At 36.0% G+C, this 25,242-nt stretch overlaps 1 protein-coding gene across 2 annotated transcripts in view; it reads right to left on the minus strand.

Annotated features, from left to right (window-relative positions):
• The window catches only part of STRN (striatin), a 111,757-nt gene extending 86,754 nt beyond the window's left edge, over window positions 1-25,003 (minus strand). For both annotated transcript variants that reach the window (XM_063078119.1, XM_063078118.1), the window contains exon 1: window positions 24,684-25,003. In XM_063078119.1, the coding sequence (XP_062934189.1) occupies window positions 24,684-24,917 (234 nt within the window). In that variant the 5' untranslated portion in view covers window positions 24,918-25,003. The remainder of the gene's footprint in view (window positions 1-24,683) is intronic.
• Between the last annotated feature and the right edge of the window lie 239 nt (window positions 25,004-25,242).

The following is a 25,242-nucleotide window of genomic DNA, read 5'->3' on the forward strand; positions in this document are numbered from 1 at the left end:
TAAAATACACAGAAAGTAAAGAATCCACACAAAGATCTCTGAATTTTAAAATCTGAGGATTTCCAAAGGTCTCGTAAACTATCCCTTGCAAATGACAAGTCTTCTATAATGTATAATTTTGTTTATGGTTAGCAAGCATCAAAGGAGTTCAACTAATCAAACTATCTTTTGATAGGTATATGATCTCTAAAGAAGCATTCTTCAAGGGGCATCACATACTTCAAGCTTTCTTTCCCTCTATAAAAATCTAAAGCGCTATACACATAAAGCCCAAATTCTTCCTAGTGGAATAAGGCTATCTACAATCTATTCCCAACTTCTCTTTCTAGTTTTGTCCTCCACGATCCCTACTCACACATCCTATGCTCCAACCAAAGCAGACAGTATTCAGACACAGTCTGAATTTTCCCAGGTCCATGCCTTAGCTTATGCTCCGCTATTCTCCCTCCTGCCTCCCCAAATGTCTTTCATTTTCAAATTCTACCAATGTCCAAGTCTAAGCCTACTCAGCTTACAGTAATCCATTCTCTGAAACTCAAGAGCAATTATTTTCTATTTAAAAACAAAATAATTTCTACAGTAAATATTATTTTACCACTTTATGGGACTTACATTAATGTTCAGTCAAAACGCAAGAATATAAGCACTCAGGAGTACTTAATACATACCAGACACTCTGATAAACCCTGTACATAATTAATCTCTTGAGGCTATTACATAATTATTTTCTTGTTCTCATTTAATTTTCGAAGTGTTTAAGGTTTATATCATCTCCAACCAGATTATAAACCATCTATAAGGGCAGAACCCTTCATTCATGCATTTAACGAGCATTCATTAAGTGCCTATTAAGTGCTTCCGACTTAGTGAGTATTGAGGATACAAAAACAGAATCCTTGTATTCTACTAGATTATAAATCTGTTGAGGACAATAGCTATATAACTGTTCTGTCCCAAAGTACCTTGCGATATTGTAGTTATTCAATGTTATTTAATTTAAAAGATAAAATTTCAATCAAAGTGGAGAAAACTAAGAATGCACAAACTAGAAGTATAAAAAATAATTACCATAACCTAGAAAGATTTTTTCCTTAGAACTTTGAAAATTTTTTAAATTCTCATTTCTTTCTTCTGCTATGTAGGTGGCTATGAATTATAGCTCCAAATAGTAAAACAAAACAAGTAAAAAGCTTTGGTACTAACATATGAAAATTATAAATATTAAATATTCAAACAAAAGCAACGTGACAGAAAAAGCAGACAGAAAATATGATGAAGGGCCGGCCCGTGGCTCACTCGGGAGAGTGTGGTGCTGAGAACACCAAGGCCCCGGGTTCAGATCCCATATACGGATGGCCAGTTCGCTCACTGGCTGAGCGTGGTGCTCACAACACCAAGTCAAGGTTTAAGATCCCCTTACCGGTCATCTTTAAAAAAAAAAAAAAAAAAGAAAGAAAATATGATGAAAACAATTTCTTTAAAAAAAAAAACCTTATGATGTCTAATCCCTTGAATCAAGATATTTACGCCATTCTTTTTTGTTTCATATTTAGACAAGATTTTCCTTTTGCTTATGTCCCTATTTTATTTCATTTTATTTTTGACAGGTAAGAGGATCGCAACCGTTGGCACGGCTCAGCCAGTGAGCGCACTGACCATCCCTATATGGGATCCGAACCCGCGGCCTCAGCGCTACCAGCACCGCACTCTCCTGAGGGAGCCACAGGGCCGGCCCTATGTCCCTATTTTATCTCTGAAAAGAGTATAAGCAACCAGTTGTCCAAGACACCACCCTTTGACAGTAAGTATATTCTGTCTTTAGTCTATGAAGATCCAATTATTCTAATTAACAGTAAGAACCTAAGCTTTTGGATTGGGTTCTGTTTTGGTTTTATTTTCCCCCACCATGGCAATAGATTATATATATTCTTTTACTCTAATGACAAATGGCAAATAATTGTAAGAAAATAATGTGGAATTAAGGGAGAAATTCACACTCAAGGAACACAAATTTTATTCTGTGAAATGTTAACAATTGAACTAGCAATTTGATTTAACTAAGACCATCCTATAAATTAACGGGTGTCACATATATAGATCAAAATTTTGCAATATATTGAACAGGACAAAAAAGAACACTATGCATATGTGAGTAATTACTAAACAATCTTTCAAAATGATGATGAAGCCAACAGAAAATAGAAAACTTTGAAAACTATATTTGAGAAAAATGGAGGGTGGTGATACAAATGAGCATATGTTCTCTAACTTCTAAATTACAGGGAAAATTTCACCAGTCAGCAAGTTATCTGACATTTAATTTGACTGTTCTTGTTTGATGTAATCAGCCCCAGAAATACACTTCTGACTGAAATTATAGGCTTGTTTCTTCCTTTTTGTTAATACATCAGCTATCACAACATACCTTTCATTTTACTACCAAATTTTCAGACAAATAGAGTGTTTTAAAATTCTCCTTCTGAAATAATCAATGTTCTTACATATTTAGGTTTCAACATGGTTAATGACGGCAGAATTTTCCAGGTCAACATACTAATATATTCCGATCAAGAAACAGGACTCAGAGCAAGTTGGGGAAGAGAAAAATAAGTTCAGTTAAAAAGAAGAAAACAAAAAAAATATTTTGTAGCACAGAAACGGCCATATAGGGCTGGCTGGTTAGTTTGGTGTTAGCATGGTGCTCTAACACCAAGGTCATGGGTTTGGATCCCTGTACCAGTCAGCTGCCAAAAACTAAAAGGAAAAAGAGTGGCCATATTTATTTAAAAGTAAGTTAATAAAAACATAAATATCCTGAGAAGATAGTTCAAAATTGACCAGAATGGTTATAAAACATTCACTCTTGACAAACAGCAAGAAGAAAAAAAAGCACATTCCTTGAAATGATTTCATTACCAATAAATGATTCTACAAGGGAAAAAAAAGCAAAGAAATATGGAACTAAGTCAATGAAAAGCATGAAGGTTATGACCACACATCTGAAGGCCATGAAACATGGCAATAAATATTTTAACAAATTTTAGAAAGTATATTTTGAATTTTAAAGTATTTTAAAAGATTAATTTTCCAGAGGAAAGAAAAAAACTATGTTATCACTCAAAGGAACATATTTAGTATACCAAAAGTTTAACAAATTAAGGAAAGAAAACTGAGAAACCTTTTCAAAGGCAATACAGGTACAGCTAGACAGACCTGGTTTGAATCCCAGTTTTGTCACTTACTGGGTAAGTGGCCTTGAGCCCATCTGGTGCTTGCTCTTTGCATTTATTTTCATATATAAAAGGGGTCTATAATCTTTTTTCCAGTGCTGTCAAATTTCAAAGTTTTTAAAATCATTACTATTCTGTTTAGTGTTTTAGAATATATAATTATTTGATATATTTTAACTATTGTCCTGACATTGGTCTTTATGGACTCTTACGGACAATTTTATAATTTTTCTTATAATCATCCTTTATCTCTTGCTCAAGTTTAGATTCAAATTTAATTCCAGATGATATCTTTGCACATCTTTAACTATATTTGTTCTTGCAAGAAACATTTGAACAATGCTTTATTTTTCTAAAATAAAAGAAAACCAACAGCACAAACCTTTATCTTCTAAATGTGTCAGAACCGTTTTTGTTGTTGGTTTTTTGTTTGTTTGTTTTGGTTAATACAAATATCACACAGGGGTACATTGTACTGTCATTGTTTTTCTGAAGCCATTCAGGAAACTCCTGTTTCTTTGCAGACCAAAACATGTAATACATCATACCCTATACCTTACCCCATATACACTAATTAGAGGCAACGATAATAACTAGTTTTCCACTGTGGCTTATAAAGCACTTTCATATACCTACCTTATTACCATTATGTATCTTATGTGTTCTTCACAGAAGTAATATGAGATAGAAATGAAATAGATTCCAAAAAGGCATTCAACAAAATTTAACATCAAGTCTTTTTAAAGTTCATTTTGTCACTTAATAGTGGCAAATTATTTGACCTTCCTAAGCTTTCATTTCCTTACTCGTTAAAGCAGTGATAATACCCACAAGCTCACAATGTTATTGCAAATATTAAACTACATAACATATAAAAAGGGTCTAGCACATTTTAGCACTCAAACTGCCTGTTTATGTCCTACCTAAAACCAAGTCAGAATTACATTTCAAGGAGAGGACCTAAAGAAGATTCAAGATGGCTGTCACCAATTCCGCTAAAAGAGTAATAAAAAATACTATACAACTGTATGTTTGAATTTTTCATCAGGAAAAAGGGAAAAATAAAGGAAAAGAAAAAATTATTGATTTTTACAAATATAAGGACTTTACTAAGAATATCCAAGGAAACTGAAAATACTTAAAAATCATATATGAATTTAGTAAAGTGGCAGTATATAAAATAAGTCCATGAATAAATCCATTTCTTTATTTTTTTCTACAAACAGGGCACAGGTGATCACCCTTCAAAAATAACAACAAAATCAATATAAAGTAACTTAATAGTCCATTACAATCCTCAATTCTAAAAATGGTTTATAACTATGTCACTTACAGAAACTTGGGAAACAAGTTCAGGCATGATAGCCATGCATACCTTGAGGTCTAAGATGTATCTAATCATTTGCATTAAAACCTAACTTTCAAAAGCAAGGATGTAGAATGGAAAGGTGGAAGTTTGGGTGGAGAATATAAAAAGATGGAAATGGATTATAAGAATTTTCTCATATATATCTAGTATAACCCAAGCAAGGGAGATAGAATATAACTGGAGGATATGAGTTTTGGGGTCATTACAGAGATGTATGCTATGGCAAGAAAGAATAGTTCACTAGACTTTTCCATATGAACTTTCCAGATGAACTCAAGCCTTGGCTTCCTTTGCTCCAATCCAAGCTCACCAAAAGCAACTTTTTGATTACTAATTTGACTTCCCAGGTTCTCTGTAACAGAGCCTGGACAGAAGGCATAACTATTCTGGACAATGGAAGGGCAAAACCCACATAAATTTTAAAACCAGCATTTAATCTCTTGTGAGCTTGGTTAGTAAGGCTTAATTCTCCCAGAATCTTAGGTACTTAGGGTAAAATACTAAATGAAGTTTTTGAACCTTGTAAAACAGAGGACCAAACCTGACACAATATATGTGGTCTGTCCACATTCCTCTATAGTATCTTTTTCATTTAATATTATTTGTTAGCAGTAGATACTTAAAAGATTTTATTCATACCAGTGATAATAACAAATGAATACATTAGTATTAATTTAATAAATAACAGAATATATATACTTGAAGAAAATTATAAAACTCTGGAACAGCACGGCCCAATTGAACTTTCTGCAATAATGAAAATGTTCTATATCTGTGCTGTGCAAAATGGTAGCCACTAGCCACATGTAGCTATTAAGTCTTTGAAATGTAGCTAGTAAGACTGAATTTTTTATTTTATTTACTTTTGATTAATTTAAACTTAAACAGCCACATGTGGCTAGTGACTACCATATTGGCCGGTGTGGCTCCAAATGGATTAATAAAGGAAGGCACCACTACTGTTCTTGATTGGGAGGATTTATTTAACAAAGAAAGCAGTAATATCAAGTTAACATAGAGATTTCGGTAAGACATAGTAAAGTACTAAAAATCCCCTTGGGATAATTTAAAGACCTTGGTAGACATACGACAAAATTGCTACAGAATATAAAAACAAGAATACTAAAGGAAGTTTTAAAAAAAAAAAAAAGGAACAAAATCCAAGTATTTTCAAAGTAGAGATGAAGGCAAATATACCCTAAATTTTAAAACATATGACAGAACGGCTCCTCCCAAAAACCCATAAAAATAACATTAAATAGGGCCGGCCCGTGGCTCACTCGGGAGAGTGTGGTGCTGATAATACCAAGGCCCTGGGTTGGGATCCCATATAGGGATGGCCGGTTAGCTCACTGGATGAGCATGGTGCTGACAACACCAAGTCAAGGGTTAAGATCCCCTTACCGGTCATCTTTTTTTAAAAAAATAAATAAATAACATTAAATAAATTTTGAGAAGAAAAGATCTAAACCCACAAGGTCAAAAAGAACATAAAAAAGGCAAGAGTAGTCAAGGGACAATAAATTTTTGGAAGAAAAAAAATAGATGAAGAAAAATAGATGAAGATGAAGAATAGATGAAGGCAGCAGCTCAGAAACCTAAGTGCCTGCAGAGGGAGTTCCAATGAGAAGCTAGTAATTTCCCCCAAAGATCCTTAAAAAGCTCATATATTAGAGGTATGAGATGCATAAATGGGGCAGGTGTGTCACAAGGCTTAAAACAGAGGGGATAGTTAAAAGTATATAAAGTACAGTCAGACCTCCAGGAACCCACCTCTACTCCTTGTGATGAAAGGGCTATTATTCCACCTTTACAACATCAGAGTTTAGTCTCTGAAGAAACTGAAACAGAGAGGACCTGACACAGAGTGTCAGTTATAACACACGACAAGAACGAGACACTGAACAGTAAAAAAAAAAAAAAAAAAAAAAACTGGTAAATGAAAGATTTTTCAAAGAAATTCGCTATTTTTGCTTCTATTTTTATTATTTGAATTATTTCATTCTAATTTCCCTTTCAGTCTATTTCTCTACATAATTAGAATCATAGTGTAAAATTTTACACTTACCTTTTCTCATGCAAACATTTTATGTTATTATTGTTTTTATGCCACCATTTTTATTGGCATATTATAGATTTTCAAGTAGATTTACCATAAATTACTTAACCATTGTGGCAAATGCTGTGTACTGGCTACTCAAAATACACATTCCCAAGCCCCTTCTACTTTGCAGCTTCCCACTATAGAACCTGGAAAGCCAAATGTTTGCTTTCTTAGATTCTACTGTGGCCAGACTATGTGACCAATGAGATATATATGGACATCTGCTGGAGAAGGGGAGAACGCACTTCTAGGAAAGCTTATCATTCACTGATAAAGAAGCCTCACTCCTAAAATACTGCAAATAAACCTTCTTGCTGCTTTACAGTGTGGTTTTGATATCTGCAGCTATAGCAATCTTGTGATCATAATGTAAAGAGGAGGACAATGAGCAACACACTGGGGATGAAGGATGGCAGATGAGGACAGAAGAAACCTAGTTTCCTTATGTCATCACTGAGCCACTGCACCAGCCCTAGACTACCCATATTTTTCTCATGTAAGAAAAATATGATCTCTAATTGCTAAGTCACTGTTAACAGGGTATACTTGCAGTCAAAAGCATTCCTAACTGATATTCATTACACTATAGTTGTACACTTAGATTGCTTGTAATTTTTCATCATAACAAAATAATTTGTCAACAGTACTCCTCATGCATATAGACTTTTAACACAATTTTTCGCTTATTTCCCTGGGATAGACTAACCTAAGTGGGATTAACAGGTCAAAACATAAATATTTCATATCTCTTGATAGGTACTAACCAATTGACAATACCACCAACGATGCATGAGAGAAAAGTTTTAACATATCTCCAACAATACTGGGTGTTATCATTTATTTTTTAAAAATTATTGATAGAAAAGGGTATCTCATTGCTTTAATGTGTATTTTTTTATGATAATTGTTAATACTATTTTGCCATATATTTACTATTGTTCTACAAAAAAATTACCCGAAGGCTCAAAAAGAGGGTAGTTCAGTAAGCTATACTTCAATTGTTTTTAAAAATTTTACTAACCATTAAAATGTAGTATAAAAAGAAAAAAAATACCCAAACTTTACAGAAACATATAAAGCAAAAACTGAGAGATCCACTCCTTTACCCCCATCCCATAATCCAGAGATAACCAATGTGAACAGTTGCTGAATTCCCTTCTGTACTTTCCTGTATGATTATAAACAGACAGACAGAAAGATAAGCAAAAATAACATGTTTTGCTTACATAATTATTAAAAATAAGTATAAGACTACTACTATACATATGTGAAAATATATAAAATAAAAGCTAACTTTTATCAAACTCATACTATGTATATTGTTCCGAGTATTATATTTATTAACTCACTTCATTGTCACAAAAACAAAAAGAGAAGACACAAAACAGTTAAAATAATTACATACAAATTCATATTTAAAACAAATACATACACTGAGTTAAAAATAGAGAATACAATGCACAGTACTTAGTTAAATTAAGTATACATATACCCAACAAACCAGCAATTTCACTACTTATTAATATATCAAAGAAATTCTCATATTAAGTAAAAGTAATGGACTGAATGTACACAAAACATTGCAGCGTGATCCTAAAAAAATAGAGAGAAAATGACACAATTTGATTTTTGTAAATAAAAAATACACGTGTAGGAAAAACAGTATTTTACAAAGATACATTTTTAAAAAGCAGAAGGGGAATATAAAAGAAGAATGGAGATAAAAATGGATAAGTAAATCAAACAAGAGAGGGACTGTGTGCAGACCAATGATGATAATGTTCCATAAACTGGGAAGCATGAGAACTTGACTCTCTGCACCTGATTTAAATAAGATTACCAAAAATAATGACTTTAAGAATACAGAAGCAAAAATCCTAAATAAAATATTAACAAAGCAGATACAACAGTACCAAAATGATTTCATAAGTAGGTTAAATGAGGAAAAAACAACAGATTATCTTAGATGCAAAAAGTCAATTAACATTCAACGTCTATTACTGTTAGCACCTCTTACAAAACTAGAAAAAAAACTATCTGAACAGGCTACATAGTAATTTTTAGAAAAAACAGATACTACACATCTTCCATGTAAAATTTTTTTTTAAATTGTTAAGGGAAAAAAGGAGACCCTGTAGCTCTGCCATCATAATACGACGTTCTGAGACTCATAGTGAATACATTCGCAATTGATTTTTTTCCACCTAAAGTACCAAACATGAGAAAGAATAAAGTACTTCTGCAGGGTGAGCAAATCACTCTGCACACACAAGCACAGACAGCTTTACCATGTATTGGAAAAAACCAGTTAGAAATGTAATGGGGAAAAGATCCCACTCACACTAGTAATAAAAACTATAAATACTTAAGTTGATTCCTAGGTATTTTAAGTACAGGATGTCTCTGCTTAAGGAAATAAGAGAAAATCTGGTTGAGAAGACTTAAAATGTAAAGATCCCAAATATCACCAAGGTAAATGGAAGTTAAATAAAACTCCCAAGTGTGTGTGTGTTTACATGTGTATATACATAAAATCTACAGGGATATACAAGGGTACTTCAAAAAGTTCATAGAAAAAAATAATTATAAAATACAAATCTTTTCATGAACTTTTTGAAGCACCTTCATACATTAAACTGTGAGTAGAATTTATCTCTAAATAGCAGGACTGGAGAGAGAAAGGGGTACTTTCTACTTTGTATATTTCTATACATCTTGTGTTTTTGTATGTACACCAATTCTTACTTTAAATGTTAAATAAATCATTTCTTCTAAATGTAAAATTTAGACAGCTTTTAAAAATAAAATCTGAATTTAACTCTGAATTTAAATAAAGACTAGAACTATTTCATTTTGGTAGAAAAACTGATGGTTTCTAATCAGTGATTCACGTTCCAAATCTTTCTCTAATTCATGTGATAGCAAAGTTACAAAAATATTTTTTTAATCAATATAAATAGATTCCTTAACTAGAGAAGACTAGTTTTATTAAAACAAATTTTAATTAATAACTACCTTTCAGCTATCATAATACTCAGTTCCTGCTAAAAATATACAAAATTAAATCAAAATGTCACAGCAATCATTTATTCAAACATTCTGAAAACAAAGGAGAGCACAAAGTAGAGAAAATAGGAAATACGAGACATATATAAAAAATTTGAGATAAGTTAAATCATTTAAGCTCTAAGTACATTAAATCTTAAGAATCTACAAATTCCACCTTCATTATAAAAAAAGTCAGTGAACCTACTTTAATTTTTCTTGATAACTCAGGACAATAACTATATACATCAATTATTGAATTTTTGTAAAGACAGACACTATGTGGAAGTTAAGAGATTCCTACTCCTGATTCTTTCACTAAACTGTGCAACCTTGTTAAAGTTACTTAACTTTTCTGAGCAGCCTTAGTTCCCTTAAAAAAATGAAAGAGATTAACATCTGTGATTACACGGAACTAAACATGGCATGTGGAAAAAAAGAGCTGAATAAGTACTGATCCCAAGACAATGAGTATTTTTTTTTAAATGATTTCTATTTATATGTTTGCATTCTGCTTATCTGTGTCCTTTTCATGGGAAACTAATGGTATACAGTCGAATTAATATCTTCCAAGGCAGTTACTCTGGCCAATTTTTAAGAAAAAAAATTACTGAATTAAAGACAAAAACAGCCACCTTCCAGAAGACTTCCTCATCCTCCACATAATCATCCCCTTCTCTGTAGTTATCAGCACCTTCTGATCAAAAGCAAGGTGCTGTTTTTTAATCCCTGCATTATTAGCCAGGGGATCCTTCTCACAAATTTGGACTCAATTTTAACATCATCATTATTAACACATACTGTGATAAGTGCTGGAGATAATTTTTTTTTTAAAGGTAAAGAGGGCTGACCAGTTAGCTCACTTTGTTAGAGCCCGGTGCTGATAACACCGAGGTCAAGAGTTTGGAACCTCACTATACCAGCCAGCTGCCAAAAAAAAAAGTACTGAGGAAGTTGCTACAGCTGCAAAGATTGTCTAATGCTGTTGACTGAAATATCCCCAATGCCTAGAACAGCCACTTGCATGTAGCAGACACTCAATAAATAGATTTGTGAGAAGTAAACAGTATAAGGTTGTGCAGCCCAAGTGCCAAATGACAAAACAAGTACTAAAAAAGAAACACTCACTAAAAGCTAAGGATATCCAAAAAGTTTTAGTGTTAAAAATGGGACTTAAGGGCCGAGCCCGTGGCGCACTCGGGAGAGTGCGGCACTGGGAACGCAGCGACGCTCCCGCCCCGGGTTCGGATCCTATATGGGAATGGCCGGTGCACTCACTGGCTGAGTGCCGGTCACGAAAAGACAAAAAAAAAAAAATGGGACTTAAGCTAAATTTGAATAAAGAATATGAGGGTACTTCAAAAAGTTCATGCAAAGATTTGTATTATCTTTAAATTCTATTTTTACATGATCTTTTTGAGGTACCCTCGTACAGAAATCTGAAAGAGTAATACAAACTACAAGGTGGTAGAAGGACATTTCAGAATGAACCTTTTAAGCAATGACTAAAAAAAGTAAATACGATTTATGTACAAAGAAAGATTACACTATTTCTGTTTAGAAAAAGTACTCTAAGAGGTAGGAAATATAAATAGTCTAATCATGGAGAGACTGAAATCTATAATAGGCAAAAAATAAAATAAAAAGATTTTAAATGTCTTGAACAAATTACTATTTTTAGAAGCTTTGGAGGTAGTACTGTGTGTAGACTACTTTGGCCAAGGGAGAAACCAGAAGTAAAAAATTAGGAAGGCCTCTACTTCGGTCACCCAGATATGAGGTGATGAGGGTCTGAACCAGGGTAGCAGTCATATTAGGAATTAAATAACTAAAAATGAATTTAAAACTACAGAGTTTACAAAACTTACGCATGGCTGGTAGAGTGAATGTAAGAAAATGAAAGGCTGAATGTTAAGTTTAACCTAGGTTTCCAAAAAGGGTAAATTAGCGGGGGCTAGGTATGGAGAGGAGGGTCAACTTGGTTTGGGAGAAGGGTTTTAGAAAGAATGATTGTGTTTCAAGTGACAACTGGACATCCAGGTGAAGACATTAGCAAGAATTGATCATATAGAATTTTAACTGCAGAAAAATATCAGGACTAGACAGGGATGTAATTTTGTAAGTTACCTAAAGAAAAGGACTTAGCTAGAGTGTTAGGACTTAAATCAAAGAGTAACTACTGAAAAAATCTGGTGATCAATCATCTGAATGAAGGACTGGAAACAAGATCCAAGAGAATGAGAAATGAGCAACCCAAAAAAGAGAAAGAAAAAGGTAACAAAAAAAAAAAACCGAGAGGAAAAGATGAGACTAGTAAAAAACTGAAGACAGTAAATGTGGTCTGTTCACAGAAATTTAGTGAAAGGAAAGACAAGAAAGGACAGATTGACAGTACTAATAGATAAGAGAGCTGAGAAAGGGGGTTCTTTTGTTGTTACTGGTTTTTAAATAGGGAAAACTAAAATGGCATGGCCAAAGTGGATATTACCATTGGCATAATGGACTCAGGGCTATCCAAAGTTAAGAATTACTGCTTGATTATAAGCTACATGTGATCTAGGACCATACCTGCCTATTGTATCTCTACTGCCTAGGAGAATGACAGATATCCAGTAAGTGCCTAATGTTCCAACAAAAAGTCTTAAAGCAAAAGCATAGAACTTTTTAAATTCTGTGATGGCACAATTTCTGTGAGGTTTTGGCAACTTTGGTATTTCTATTTGGCTAGCTATAAGGATCTGAAAAGCTAAAACTTAATTTTTTGATGGAAAAAGTCAGGCTCAGATTAAAAGATTAAAGCTTTTCAAACTCTATTTCTATTTATAAACGAGGCATTTCTATTATGTACTTAAAGAAGTGGAGTTCAAAAAAGTTTAAATACCACGGTATACTGGTAGTGGAACATATAAACAAAATCAAAGTAGAATGCAAAGTAATAATAACTAGATATTTTATTTAAAATAAGATTACCAAAAGTAAATAAATAAGATTTATCCTCAAGAAAAAATATTCAATTATGCTCATAGTTATCTATGTAGAAGGAGTAAGAAACATATATAAAATTTGAAGGCATGAACATTAGAAAAGAAAAAAAATGTTACAGGGCCCTGCTAATTATAAAGGCTTTCTAGGACATGATGCTGAAGACATTTCTTGGCAGTCACTGTGTAACACACAAGTCACCAGGGGAAGACAGCCCTACACTCACAACCACCAAAACCCACAGCCATTTGGTGCGTGCAGCTAGTATCAAGTGGCAATTATAAAGCTAGTGTAGTCCCTGAGATGAGCTCTTTCAAAATGATTTGAGAGCACCCAGGCAATGTTCTACACAACAGAATGCTGATGTATTATTTGCTTCAAAAGGCTCTTTCCAGTGGAAGGCAGAACTAGCTAGCAGCAAAAGGAATAGATACACTGCTCCCCTAATACCAACATATATTGTACATTCACTACATTTATGACAAACACTATAAATATCAAAAACATCTGAGACACAGGACCTGCCCTTAAGGACACAATTTAGCTGGGAGAGAAGATATACATATACAGACATGTATTTTAATACATATTCAGTAACAATGTAACATAATATATGATTCATTCATTTAAGCCAGTCACTCTGCTGGACCTTAGTGAAATAAAAAACACCTCTAAGTGACTCAAAGTATAGTGAGGAAACAAAGATACAAAGTATGAGATAGGTGTTACAGTAGAGATACAGAGAAGTTCTCACTACTAGCCCCTCTTAACCAACCCTATGGATTAACCAGTATTCTCTAGACCCTTTGTAAAACACTGCTCAAAGCTCAAAGCATATTAAATATTCACAGCTGGTAGGTTATTCTTTATAGTTCACCCATACACTTCAATTTCCATAGTAGAGTTCTATAAGCTCACCAAGAGTCAACTGGGTTTCCTCCCAAACCTGTTTATACCAGTTGCACTTGTTACTTTAATTAGATAATTCAATTAAATATTACATAAACCAGTAAAATATGGATATGAAAAGAAAGAACGCTTTGGAAAGACAAGACAATAAAGGAGACCCACTAAAAAACTGCTGTCAGATTACATGTGGGAAACAACTGTAAAAAATTGGGGAAAAGGTCATAAAAATCTAGGTTTCTGCATTCAGTGTGCTTTACTCAAGGAAAACCAAAACCGGAAATCATAACAGTACATTGTAATTGTGGCTTATTCAAGAAGGATGAACACAGAACTCTAATCAGCATTCTTAAAAAAATAAATAACTAAATAAGTGAAACATAGGTGGGCTTGGTCTTACACTAGCAAATAACTATACATTTATATGTTTTTAACTTAAAATACATTATTTAAGATATTATTTTAACTATCTTTTTGGATTACCTGATCAATCATGAGTCTGGATGGTGTTGCATGACAATGCTTCTGCCTTATATACACAAGCTATTAGGGAAGTCTGAAGCTTCCTTGCAACTGGAGGTCAGACAGATTTCCCAGACAAAGTAAACTGAATCTTGAAGATGATTAGAAATTCACCAGGCAGACAAGCAAAAGGAAAACATTCCCGCCCTGTACCTTGACCCCAGGAGCATAAAGAAAAATGAAAAATGTCAAAATATTTCCTTCAACTTACCATGCCCAGACTCAAATTTGTTAACTTTTCTCCTCAAATTCCTCATCTATGAATTCGAGAATGATTAATACCTACCAAATATAGTTTTACAAAGATTAAAATAGATTGTACATGTAAAGTGCTTAGCCCATTGTACTTGGCATAAGATAAGTAGTGCTCAATAAATGAAACTATTATTATTTTTGGAGGGTAAAGAAGAACAACAGATAAAGTACTGGGTTGAGTTGCTGGGACCATGGATACCTTCTTCCTTGACTGACTCTACTCTTTCAAGTTCAGTAAGTAGGCTGACCCAGATCCCCAAGCTCCTCTACCTGTCCCTTCCTTTCAGCTTTATAGGAATCCACATTCCTCAGGAGCAGGTTTTGGATGTGCCTATAATTTAAGCACCTTTGCTCACTGCTTAACCTTCTCATTTAGGAAGTATAAACAAACCAAACAGAAAAAAAAAAAAAAAAAAAAAGAGGGCTAGACCCAGACTGAGCTGTAATTTTCCATCAAGTGAAATTGGTACCACCCTTGCGGAATTTGACATTGTGTTTATTTATCCTAACTAGATATACTGGTATTGGATCCAATTTCTGTCACATGCAAATGAGTGCTAATGGAACCCGTGTGTTCAGTAATGAAACATTCCCCTTGGCCCTTTCCTTGAATGTCTCTACTTCAATTATGCCAAGAAACTATTTGCCACACCCAAAATACTTATTCCACCCAACCTTATTCAATATATCCCAAAGCTCACCTGAATTCCAAGGCTCCTATTCTCTTACTTTTCTCCTGATCTCACCTCCAAAACAAAATACCTCTTTTTCTTCTGCCATATTGCTTCCAGCCAACTCTACAATAAAATTTCCTTCTTATATACCAACGTTCTAATATTCCATCATCTAATTCTGATAAGGTACTTTTATGACAAAGGTTAAACAGCATTAAGTCTTCCCAGAGAAAATGATCTTATTTCCTTAAACAACTTTCTGTACAAGAGCAAATACCACTTGACGTATTATTCTATTCTAACATAGCATATGTAAAACAGAGAGACTGAGGGCTGAGCCCGTGGCGCACTCGGTAGCGTGCTGCGCTAGCAGCGCGGCGACGCTCCCGCCGCCGCGGGTTCAGATCCTATATAAGGATGAGCGGTGCACTCCCTGGCTGAGCACCGGTCACGGAAAAAAATAAAATAAAATAAAATAACAAACAGTAATTTCCCTTCCTTTCCCCAACCCAAATCATATTTAAAAAAAAAAAAAAAAAAAAAAAAAAACAGAGAGACTGAAAATAACCCATAACCAAAGCACTATACAAATTTGATATATGACCAAAAAATACAAACTATATTAAAATACATATACTGAACCTAATTAAGCTACCCTCAGAGCAAGCTGAAAAAGCTCCAAATTTGCAGATTTTTTTAAACAAGAAATAAACATTGTTTCAGTATTCCTTACACAAAAATAAATAAAATTATTAAAAGAAATTAGAGTAATACATTATTAAACACTATTGAGGAACACAAATTGTTAAAGAATTTCCAGACCCCTTACTATATCATTGTTTCACTAAATTATTCTACTTGAAGAAAAACTTGAAATAAGTAATAGAAATAATTTAAATTATGACAGCTGTTCAAAGCATACTTAATCATCTAAATATTATAATTCATTTGGCTCCATCAGGTCAGAAGCAGCTACACAGAGTGAGGGACCAATAAAAGTTTAGGATATGGTAAGGAACAATGCCCTAACCTGGGTACTAGGATTCCTGGGTTCTAAACTAAGTTTACACCAACTCACAGTGACCAGAGACAGGTCACTTCAATTCTCTGGTCCTAACTGATAAAACAAGGGATGAGATTACTTAATTCTAAGGTCTCTCCAGAGGTAAACTATTCTTAGTGTAATGAAGGGGATAGAAAATTGAGAGTAGAGATAGGGGCAGGGGGAAGAAAGTACACACACACATGCACGCGCACGTGTGTGTGTATCTCTGTCATTCCTAGAACCCTACAAGTGCTGAAATAAAAAACACAGATACTGGGCTGCTGAATAGCTCAGTTGGTTAGGGCACAACCTTGTAACACCAAGGTCAAGGCTTCAGTTCCCCATATCAGTCAGCCGCCAAGGGAAAAAAAAAAAAAACACACAGATAATATACCTTTGGGGAGTTAAGAACAGGTCAATGTGTGCCATTTCTCCCTCCTGTCCACTTCTATTCCCCACTACCCACTACTCCTCTTTTCTGTCTCTTCTCCTCTTCTATCCCCTTCCCCAATTTCTCTTTCTTGTCTCTAAGTTTCTCTCCCAAACTCTAAATGTTCCTCTATTACTACCTTCAGTCCTCAATGCTTACAAACTATCACCACCTAGTATTGCCCTCTGGCCTGTCCCTTACTTCCAACACAGTCAGTTTATTTTCCTTAAACCACTGCTTACAGGGCAAAGAGACTATAAGTACCTACTATGCCAAATGGACTGCTTAAACTGATTCTTAGCTTCTAAAATTTAAATAAGTAATACAATTTTATACATTGTGTCCATAAAAATCTGAACCACATATTGGTGACACATCTTGTGTCATGTATTTTACATTTTTTAAATCTTACTACCACCCTGCTTGGTAGGTATACTACCATACACTTTACAAATAATATGGCCTGGAAAAAATTATAAATAGAGAGCTATCTGACTCTAAGGCCCATACTTTCCATGGCCAAATTATGACAGTCAACAGACTGCTGTGTCAAACTGTACACCCAGAAAAGAAACTCCAAAGATTCCAACCAAGGGCAATTTTATTTCTAATGGCCCAGAACTGAAACGTGGATACCACTAACAACATTCATAAATCAAAAAGTATAGCTGATATCAAGTAGACAGCAAGTTGGCAAAGGGAACAATGTCCAAATTATTTCAACTTTCAAACCTATCTCTCAAAGACTGCATAGTAAAGGGTTTTGTTTGTTTTCAATTGTGCTCAAATTCCCAAGAATTTGGAGAAAAATTGTAGGTGGCCCCCTATCATTGGAATTCAAAGAAAAGTAGATTTAGAAACAAAGTTTAGGACTAAATAGGTACATCTCTTGATACAGAAGTGCTGTCAGTGGTATTTCTCCCCAGATAATTTTGGGAGCCATTCTTATTTGTCAGATATTGAAAGTAAGATAAGAAAATTCAGTTTCCAATAATGGTGCCTACAACAACTCTCCTACTAAAAACAGCTAAAAATTCTGAACAAAATATTTTTACAATCTTCTTAAAAGCGACACAAAACCAATATCATATGGTCAAAATTAAAAGGAAAACAGGAACCCAATGAGGTATGGGAACAAAAGCCACTTTTGCTCTTTAGGTACTGGCCAGTCGGAACAAATTCAAACTTTAGTTTGGACAGTCTTATACCAAAGGGCAAAAATCAAAGACCCAGACAATCCAGAATGGAGAGTCTAATAGGTGATACACCTCACATTTAGCTAAGATCCTAAAGGGCTTACAGCCTTAAGGCAAAGATGAAGCAAAAGTATATTGGCCTGCAAATGTATTCATAATCAAAATTCACATCAGCTAGGTGGTCCAAAAACCTTAAGCAACCAATTTACTTTAAAGTGGTTCTGGACTGGTAATACCACCAGACATCTAGCAAAAGTAAATGCAACACCTTTCTGAAGAAGTCACCTTTATTTGAGAGCTGAGATTAGTCTTATACTTTTTCAAGGACAGTGAGCAGTACACAAAGATAAACCATGCACACAAAGATACCAGTCATCATGAGCAAGAACCAGCAGAAACAACAGACCACACAAAGATACCTCTAAGACTTCAGATAAAGGAAGTGCAGATACACCAACTATAAAATAACTACTTACGAGATTTAAAAAAATAAAACATGATCATAAAAACACCTACAGGGAATAGGACACTAAAAAAAGGGGGGGGGGCCGGCCCCGTGGCTCACTCGGGTGAGTGCGGTGCTGTTAGCACCGAGGCCACGGGTTCAGATCCTATATAGGGAGGGCTGGTGCGCTCACTGGCTGAGCATGGTGTGGACGACATCAAGTCGAGGGTTGCGATCCCCTTACCCGTCAAAAAAAGAAAAAAAAAAAAGACTCAGCAGATTTGAAAAGTAACAAAATTAACTTCAACAATAACCAAAACTGAAAATTCACTGGATGGCTTTAACAGATTAGACTCAACGAAAGAGAAAATTAATGAACTGAAAGATAAATCAGAATAAATTATCCAGAAAAAGCATGGAGAGATAAAAAGATGAAAAATATAGAGCAGATAAAGGAGAAGGCCTAAATTACACATACTTATAATCAGGCACCCTAAAGAAGAAGAAAAGAAAATGCAACAGAGGACAAATCTAGAGAGAGAATAACAGAAATCTGCAGAACTTATGAAATACCAATCCAGAGATTCAAGGAGCCAAAGTCCCAAAAGAAATAAAAAGAAATCTATACTGATTCATCATAATGAAACTATAAAACATCAAAGACAGAGTAATCTTAAATGTAATGATAAAAAAAGCAAGAAAGCAGAAAGACATAGTAAAATCACTATGTCTGTTATTTTAAATAAAAAGAAAAATAAGTAGCATCACTGTGGCTCGGACTACCTCAAAACATTGTTAGGATCAAACATGACAATGTATCTGAAAGGGCTTTTTTTAAAAAAACTGTAAAAACATCTGGAGAGTTAAATGACAGCTTAAACAAACCTACTTCATTCTTGGTCACTTAACCTCTCTCTGGGCCTCACTTTACCTATATCAGAAGACTGGAGCTGATTATCTCCAAAGTGCATTCCAGCTCAAAGATTACTCTATCATTATATCACTCAGTCAGAGGGAGGCGATTCAAATTACAATATTCTAGTGCCTAAAAATAAAATGCTAGCTATCAGAAGAAAGTATAATGGAAACATAACAGAAATTGTATCTGAAATTTTATAAAAAGCTACCCATATATGGAATACTAGCATAAGTGTTGAAATCACCACACATATTTATGTATATATACACTCATATATGTAAAAACAGAAAAACAACAACTAAAGCAGTGATTCTCAATCCCTGTTGCATAGTAGAACTACTAGGGAGCTCAAAAAAATACTAATGCCAGAGGCCCCAATTCCTAAGGTTCTGATTTAACTGGTCTGGGGTACAGCCAAGGAATTGGATATTTTTAAAAGTACCCCCATATTATTCTAAGATTGCAGCTAAGTTTGAGAAATATTGAACTAAACTGACAAATAATAGGATATGTTTTAAAAGAGTAAAACCGCTATAATTTTTCCAAAATATAATTAAAGATTATGAAATTAGCAAGGATATGAACAGAATGAAAAATGAACCTCCTCACAAAATTATACCATACCACGATGGGGTTCACCTGCTCCAAATTTAAAGGATTAGTTTTATAGAGTTGTCAGTTAATGTATACAATTTACCCAAGATGTAATGCAAAGTAAAGACAAATACATTTAGAAACGTTTATATGAATTCCAAGATAACATACACGTAGTGGGTTATTAAGGGAAGGAAGAACATTTGAAGAATATAATCAATATTTTAAGGCTGACACTGAAGGCAAACATTTACTCCTATTAAATGTCAGACCCAGAATATTAAGACTGCATGGTCCCAGGATGGCACTTACAAGCTCTAGCCTCAGAAGAGTTCATGACTGAATATTATGCTTCACTCTGCAGACAAGATAAATGAGAGTAAAATTTTAACACCACACATTTGCTACCATTTATTTATTCAGCACTTATTTTGTGTTACACACCAGGCCTCTGCTAGGTACTTTAAAGTATCTCATTTAATACTCACAAGGTAATTTATTATCCTCACCTTACACAGGAGGAAACTAAGGCTCTGAGAAGGTAAAATTATGGCAAATATGTATTTTAAACATAAAATACAATAGTAAGTTTTACAGCAAGTATTTAAACCCAAGTCTATGCCATGTTGCCTTTCATGATAACTGTAAATAAAAGTCATAATCATAACAAAAAATAAACTTTCATTTTAAGTGCTTATTTTTCCATTTAAATGCTCAGAGCCTAGCTGGTTAGCTCAGTTGGTTAGAGTGTAGTGTTGTTAACACCAAGGTCAAGGGTTCAGATCCCTTACCAGTCAGCCACCAAAAAAAAAAAAATGCCCAGTAAATCTTCTCAACAGTCCTATGAAGATGCTTATTCAAAACACTTTTGAGTCTTCTCAGACTCCCCTTTTCCTCAAACCTCACATCCTATCTTTAGCCCATCTTGCTGGTCCTACCTTCAAAAATGTATTCAGAATCCATTATATTTTGAATATGTATTAAAATACATATTCATATGTATTTCATCACTATGCCTCAAATGTATCTCTGGCCTACATTAATTAAAATAGCCTCCTAACTAGTGTCCCTGCTTCTTCTACCCTTGTCTTCCCTCCAAGTCTATTCTGAATCCTCCCAAAGGGTTTCTTTTAAAGATGTTATCACTCCTTTCCTCAAAACATCCCAGTGGTTACACATCTGGCTAAGGTAAAATCCGAAGTCCTTACAATGGGCAATACCCAATACCTCTCTGACATCATTTCTACCATTCTCTTCCTCTACTTTAGCCACATTTGCCTCCTTGTTATTCCTCAAATATGCCAAGCATGCTCCCGTCCCCTGGCTATTCCCTTTGCCTAGAAAGCTCTTTCCTCACCTCAGCTAAAACTTTTTCAGTTCTTAGCTCAAATGGTCCCTTAACAGTGAAGCTCTTCTTCTCCATTCTACACTCTCAAGCATTCCATACCCCCTTACTCTATCAAGGTATTTATAACCTTCCAACATTTTATGTATTTATTTATCACTATCTGTCTGCTTGCTCATGGAGGCAGGGTCTATTTTTTTCACTGTTCCTAGAATAGGAACTGACATAAGGTAGTTGCTTAAAAAATATTTGTTGAATGAAAATATGAATCATTAATACAAAAACTCAAATTCATAAACACTCCAGCATACAGCCTCCATACCACATGCCCTAAGCTACTCAATTATATCACCTTTTTCACACAACTCTAGCATTTCCAGGTAAATATCAGAGCCTCTGGCCACTCCACAAATGCATCATCAAAATCTAGAGCCAAATTGTTTTTTTATTTACATGCTGGCTTTCCCATAAGTCAGTAATTTTCAAATACTGAGCTTTAGGTTCTCATTACTCCATAAAGTTCTTTCCTCCCGCTATTCTCCTCATTCACTGTTAGCTCTTCTCTCTTATGCTAGTCTAAGAAAATTGACATCCCCCCCAATGATAAACACTCTGATTTTTGTACATGTTGTTTATGTCCTATCATACTAACTAGACTGCATGTTTCTTTGAGGTTATCTAGCACAATGTCTCACATACAGAAATTTTTCTCAAATATTATTAGTATTCCTTCTCCAATTCCATTCACAAAAGTAAAGCCCTGTAATAATCTTGATATTCTTTTTTTCTGCCGCAAATTGCCTATTCTCATCTGGATGGAAGGGGGCGAGAGCATTACCAAAAGTAAAAAAGACAGTCTATTAACTAAGATGGGCAAGGGGAAAATCAATGACAAAGAAGTTTTTGGTACTATGTAGCTGTTTCCTTACTCCCAAGATCTGAGCAAGGAAGTGGTCAAGGCAGGTCAGGTAGACGAGAGCTTGGACTGTTTCACAACTCTGCCCCATTTGTAAAAGCAGGGTTGACAGGTTCCTGAAGGTACAAATTAGACTTCATCTTAAAGGTATTTTTTGTTGACTTTGGTGTTAATGACTTGAGAAGAGATTTAAATATTAAGAGAACACCAACTGATCCACATTTTATCACAATTCATTCAACTCTTTTACTTCCTATTGTTTTTCTAGGAAAATTCCAATGGCCGTCCAAACAAACAAACGAACAAAATACAAAGGGAAAGATCCAAATTGAATAATGTTGATATAAAGAAATGATTAAACCTACATTTTTCAATTATACTAATTTAGGGGACAAAGACCACAGATTACTGCAAATCCTCTCCCCCCACAAAATACATGATACTTTTTCTGTTCAGAAAATATGACACGTTTTAAGTTTCTCTGCAAAAGCTTAATTTAACTTGAACACCAACTTGAGATACTGTAACAAAAAAGTAGTCCTTTTATATGATGAGCACCAATGGGAAACCTACCTAAAGTGTAACATTTGTCATAAACAACCCAGAAAGTAGTGTGTGTGTGTAATAAAAAAACTGAAGACTGACTGCAGTTACAGGTAAATTGAAAAGTTTAAACATGCAGGGATGGGACAAACAGAGGACAAGGTGTGTTGGAAGTTCCCAAACTTCTACAGGTAGGAAGATAGACATTGTTTTCTCATTTGTTTTTGATCAAATTAGTGTGACTTAGCTTACATTCCCTAAACTGGAAAAGAAATTAAAATTTACGTAGCTACATACAAAAGTCATTTCCCACAATTGTACATTAAAGTTAAACCCTGCCTTTAACGCTTCTTTGAAGCCTGAAATCTACAAGCGCATTTATAGAATGCATTGCTAATAAAGGTGAACGTGTAAGCAAGCATTCGAATTTGCTGATTACTGTACAGACACAGATTCATTATGAGAAAACTCACAAATATCAAACAGACCAGATACTAAAGCAACATTACAGTAAAGATGAAAAAGTTGCCAAAGAATATAAACACACAACTATAGAAATATAGACTTAAATGGAATCACAGAAACTATGCTTACTCCCTCACTTCATTCACCTGCTCATACATCATCTCCCAGAGGACTTCCCTGACCACCCCATCTAAAATAGCCACCCCTATCACACTCTATTCCTACACCCTGATTTGTTTTTTCTCACAGCAGGTGCCACTATGGGCCATTATATCCTAAGTCGCATTTGCTGATTGTTTGCTTCCCGACTAAAACATAAGTTCCATGAGGGCAGAAGCTTTGTAGGTTTTGTTAATCTCAGGGCCTAGAGACACAGAGCAACACTCAATAAGCACGCTGAATAAATGATGAAACTGAAGCCCAGATAGGTTAAAGCATTTCTTCATGGTCACAGAGCTAGCAGTAAGCACAGCCCTTACTGTAATGCTGTCTACTATAACCCTGTCTGTTTGCTCTTTCCACAGCCACTTCCACTCCACCAAAGCAGCCTATGACTCTATTTAACAGACTTCTCCTCTTTCCTTTTTAAAGTGCCAAAGATAATACGTTACCAAAAAAAGTGACACACTGGGTGGCATTTTAACTTCAAGTGTTTTCACCAACCAAACTATACCCAAATTTTGTAAGTATGCAAGATTAACCCATAAAACAGGAAGGCACAACTACTCACAGTTCTTTATGTTCCTCCTAAAATTGGTGTATGCCTTGGAAGGTTTTTAAGAAAAGCTACTGAAAACCTACTTACCAATTCAGAATGGCCTGTAAAGTACCAGCCTAGCTTCATTCTTCTAAGAACGCACCACAGCTCCTCCCTGGATACACTTTATCTTGCAAATTATGCAGGCAATGTAACTAATCTTAAAGCCCCTTTAGTTCCTTTTAAAGTAAAAATCAGTCTCACAAAACATTAAACATAAAATTAACCCTTGGGTAGTTTTAGATTCTGAAAACAGGAATCATCTCTGAACCATCATCTAACCGTCACCATCTAGGTCCTTCATTCAAAATCCATGAATCTGAAATACTTAAGAGAAACGCGGGAGGACGTGAGGGGGAGGAAAGAGGATGGAGAAGAAATATTAACATAAATATATAAGGGAGCTGATAATTCTAATAACATTGTTACCCAATGTCTGCTTCTCGCCTACAGTCAAGGCCTCACTGTCACAACTTCTGTTGTCGTCTTTGATCACCTTCCTTGCACAGAGAAGCGCCAACTGCCAATACCTTTTGCGGGGAACGTCTCTAGATCTAGGTTGGCACACGCTAGGACAGAGAATGATTTGCTTGGCGTCTCTCATAACTACTGTCGGCCCAATTAGTAAACTGTAAGGGAAGCCCTAGATATGGGATGGCAAGAGAGTTGAAATGAGACTGGGAGTTAAGTGTGGGAAAGAGCAGACGAAAAGGAGCGGCGCGGGTAAACAACGTTATCAGGAGCAGGAGTGAGAACAGGGTTGGAAAAAGTGGGGTCAGTGACAGGCAAAGGTGAAGGGAGGAAAAGGATGAGGGTCGGGGTGGGATGGACGGGAGCACCGGGGGAGGGGACGGGAGAGGGCTGGCGGAGCGGGGGAAGGGCCCGCGGCGGAAGGGAGCCAAGAGGCGGGATGAAGAGGGCCAGGCCGGGAGGGTCTTCACCTGCAGCTCCGCCCGTTCCACCTCCCACTGGGCTCTCTCCACCTCGAAGCGGGCCCACTCGTGCTGCAGGAAGTGTAGGATTCCGGGGAGGCTGTACTGGGCTCGGGCCGCCCCCGCCGCAGCCGCCCCGTCGCCGGCCGCGGCAGCCTCCGCCAGAGGCCCGAGTCCCTTGGCACCGCCGGCGCCCGGGTGGTTGTTGCTGAAGAAGACGCCGGGACCCGCCTGCTCGTCCATGGTGGCCGCAGAAACCCGGGGAGCTGCCAGGCGCCCAGCAGCTGAGGCAACGGCGGCGGCCGGCAGCACCTCCTCCTCCCTCAGCCGCTCCCCGCCCACACCCCAGTCAGCAGGGAGAAGCCGCCTGGGCGCGGGGGCCGGCCGAGCCCGTGACGGGCCGGGAAATAGGTCAACGCGGCGCGCGGGCGGCCCGGGGCTTGCTGGGAAATGTAGTCGCGGGGCGGGGCGCCGGTGAGCGCGGCCCCAGCGGCCTGTGGGGCTGCGCCTCTGCTCGGGCGCGGCCGAGGCCCCGCCCCCGCCCCGCCCCCGCCTCGCCCCTCCGCGG

Source organism: Cynocephalus volans, chromosome 14 (assembly GCF_027409185.1).
Source record: "Cynocephalus volans isolate mCynVol1 chromosome 14, mCynVol1.pri, whole genome shotgun sequence".
Lineage (NCBI taxonomy): Eukaryota > Metazoa > Chordata > Mammalia > Dermoptera > Cynocephalidae > Cynocephalus > Cynocephalus volans.